General features: G+C 36.0%; 1 protein-coding gene across 2 annotated transcripts in view; it reads left to right on the forward strand.

The window, feature by feature from the left end:
- TCP11L2 (t-complex 11 like 2) overlaps positions 1-3,438 on the forward strand; it is a 45,613-nt gene extending 42,175 nt beyond the window's left edge. For both annotated transcript variants that reach the window (XM_021709775.1, XM_008052568.2), the window contains one exon: positions 1,095-3,438. In XM_021709775.1, coding sequence (XP_021565450.1) covers positions 1,095-1,339 — 245 coding nt within the window. In that variant the 3' untranslated portion in view covers positions 1,340-3,438. The remainder of the gene's footprint in view (positions 1-1,094) is intronic.

Raw genomic sequence — 3,438 nt, forward strand, 5'->3', positions numbered from 1 at the left:
GAACCCGCGGGCTCAGGCAATCCACTCACCCCAGCCTCCCAAAGGTGAGGGATTACAGGCCGAGCCACCGAGCCTGACTACCAGTCACTTTCTTATAGTATTATAATTGTTCAAGGTCCGCTTACGAATGAGAACATATGGTACTCTGTTTTGTTTCTGTGATAGATCACTGAGTATAATTGACTCTAAATCCACCCAAGTTGCTGTGAAGTCCATATGTTTGTCCTTCTTTATGACTGCATAATATTCCATTGTGTATAGGTACCACTTTTTTTTTTATCCAGTCCAGCTTCGATGGACAACATGGTTGGTTTCATGTTTTTGCTATTGTGAATAGAGCTGCAACAAACATACATGTGGAGGTCTCTTTTTTGTAGAATGATTTGAGTTTCTCCAGGTATATTCCCAATAGGGGAATTACTGGGTCATATGGAAGGTCAATTTCTGGTTCTTTCAGATACCACCACACTGTCTTCCAAAGATTTGGCTGCACTAGTTTGCATTCCCACCAGCAGTGTAGAAGCGTTCCTTTTTCTCTGCATCCTTGCCAGCGTCTGTTGTTGAAAATGGGGTAGTTCTTTCGGGCTTGCTGAACTCACTAATGCATTTGTGGTCAGCTGTGGCTTGAGTTAGTAACTCTGCTGAAGCCAGCTGGACTTTCTTAGGTGTTTGGGAGTTGGTTGGCTATTGGCTGGTCTATAGTGGCCTCAGATGGAACAGATGGGTTTCCCTACAATTAGTTCATCCTTCAGTGAGCCCAGGTTTGCCCTCATAGCAGTGGTTAGAAGAGAGTGGACATGATCCATGCCTTGAGGTTCATGTCTTTTTCAGGTCTGGGCATGAAACTGATATCCTGATGTTTCCACTGCATTCTGTATTGGCCAAAGCAAGACATAAAACCACCCCAAATTAAAGGAATGGGAATCACACTCCAGCCTTTCATAGGGGGAACTGCAAAACCACCTTTTAAAGGGCATGAGTACAGGGAAGGGTAAAGGATTTGGAACCTTTTATCAATCAACATACTACAATTATTTGTTCTTGTTTTTAAAAATTATGGACTTCATAAGATAAAGATAACTTTTTTCTTTCAGATAAACGAATTCAACTATACATGAAAAGTCTACTTTGTCTTCCAAGTCCTCAAAGATGCATGCCTCTCGTGCCAGGAGGCCTGGCTGTTATTCAGGAGGAGCTAGAAGCCCTAGGCTCTCAATATGCAAACATTGTGAATCTCAACAAACAAGTGTATGGACCATTTTATGCAAATATACTTCGAAAGCTACTCTTCAGTGAGGAAGCCCTGGGGAAGGTAGATGCCTCACCTCCTACTAACTAGAAAGGAACTGACACCAGATAAGAGATTGGAAATTCAGCACTTTGGTAACCAATCCATTTCCATTGGTGGCATTATAGATGTGGCACATTCTCAGTACTGTCTGTGTGGTGCAGTGTTAGTCCAAATCTGTGTAATCAGTAATATTAGCATTACAGAAGACACACACATGACATAGGCCCTATTTGTGCATCATTTTCAAGTTTAAAACAGACATTTGTAATAAACAGAAAGCAATTTGTAATTAATTATATTACCTACACAATACTTGTAAATGTTTTCTTAAGCCTTATGTTTGGCTTTTTCATTCAACTCATAAGGAGTTGCTTTTCTCACTTGTCACTATCAAATCTAATGATTTTTAATTTTGGTACAACTTCTTAAAGGGTTGAAACTTGTGAGAATAACTAAGGGAACTGATATTCTGAATAAATGATGTGAAGTAAACATAATTGTATTTGAAATGTACAATTACATTTTATTAATGTGTAGTTGAAATTTGCATAGTAAGTCCTCGAATTCCATAGATGTACCAAATTGCATTTTATAATACCAATTGTCAGTATTTATTTAGAACTTAAATTTATTAAGTACATTTTAATGCTATATATAAATTTTAGATAAAGCCTCTCTTATTTGTTTAGTAAAAATAGAAACAAATCCCTTCTAAAATTTTATTCTAGAGGTTGGTTTCTTGCTTTCTGAAAAGAAAACAATTTTTTGCACAAATCTCTTAGTGAATGTCCTTGCATTTCTCAGGCCATTGAAAAGGTTTATATAAGATTTTAATATTGTTATGTAAAGCAAGACTGGTTTGAATTGGTTTACTTGGAAGAAGACAGGAAGTTAATAAAATGAGATCCCATTCTCCATGAAGTTCACATCTGAAAAAGAAACAGTTGAGCTTTGTGTTTCTTACACATTTAACTTAACTAGCAGATGACTTTTGTGCTGATTAAAGCCTTACCATGATGTCATGATCAAGATGCTCTTTTAAGGATTATTGTACTGAAACACTGAATCAAAACTTGCAAAGCTGGGTACTAATCGTCATTGGGATTTTAAAGAAATGTGCTTGTCCATTTGGAGTGTCGGAAGGTCCTGCAGTTTAGACCTTTGGTCTAAAAAGTGCTTTATTTGCATAAAATATATTTTTGATTGTTTTGGTTTCTAAGGAATCAACTGAATATTAGTAATTTGGTGAGGAAGAGTGAGTAGGGAGTAAAAAGGAGTATTACGTTCTTTCCCAGCCTCCTTTTCCTTGCCAGAACTGTGGTGTTGTTTCATCATTTTATAACGTTCTAAGAAATGATTATTTGAATACATTATCTCCTATCTTTGCATTTTGGGGGATCTGCCAAAATTTGAGGAAATTCTGAAGTCAGTGTTGTTTTTTTAATTTCACAATGCCCAATACATAAACCAGCCATTCGTTCCATTTAAGCAGCTGTAAGTGGAATTTTACTGAAGAGCACATCATTGGTCTTCCCCCATTTTGTTCTCTTCCTGCAGTCCTGTTCTGCCCATGTTTCCCTGTGCTTAGAAACTATAAGGTGCTGAAAACTTTTGTTTTCATTTTCTCTTAGGCTGAAGTAGTTTTCAGCTGTGCTCACTTAAAGGCATGGGCAGCATAGAGGGTCTGACAGTAGAAGGGTAATATGTAGTGTGATTTTTTGTTGTTGCTTTCTGAGATAACTGTATACTTAACATTTTTATTATTGGATTGGAATCCAACTGATACTCTTTTATATACTTGATTATACTGCAGTTGCCAGCAGGAAAACAATGTACAAACATTTTTAAAAATGCATTTAAAATGAAGGGCATTCTGCTTTTTTTTTTTTTTTTAAGTGGCAAAGTAAATCTCAGTGTTTCAAGTCAGATTTAGGCAACTACATTTATTAAGATTTTACAATTATATCTTAGCATGTTGTTTAATTGTTATTTGCTTAAATGTTTACTTCTACTCTTGAGGTTTTCCTAACGTGGTATTATTTTGTAATGTAAGTTTTATTAAACATACACCCATTTTCATTTTTCTGCTAAAACGTGTATTGTTTGCATTCACTAAATTTAAAAACATTAAAAATTATTTTAAGATA

This window comes from Carlito syrichta, unplaced genomic scaffold (genome assembly GCF_000164805.1).
Source record: "Carlito syrichta isolate Samal-C Ts95f unplaced genomic scaffold, Tarsius_syrichta-2.0.1 Scaffold281728, whole genome shotgun sequence".
Classification (NCBI taxonomy): Eukaryota; Metazoa; Chordata; class Mammalia; order Primates; family Tarsiidae; genus Carlito; species Carlito syrichta.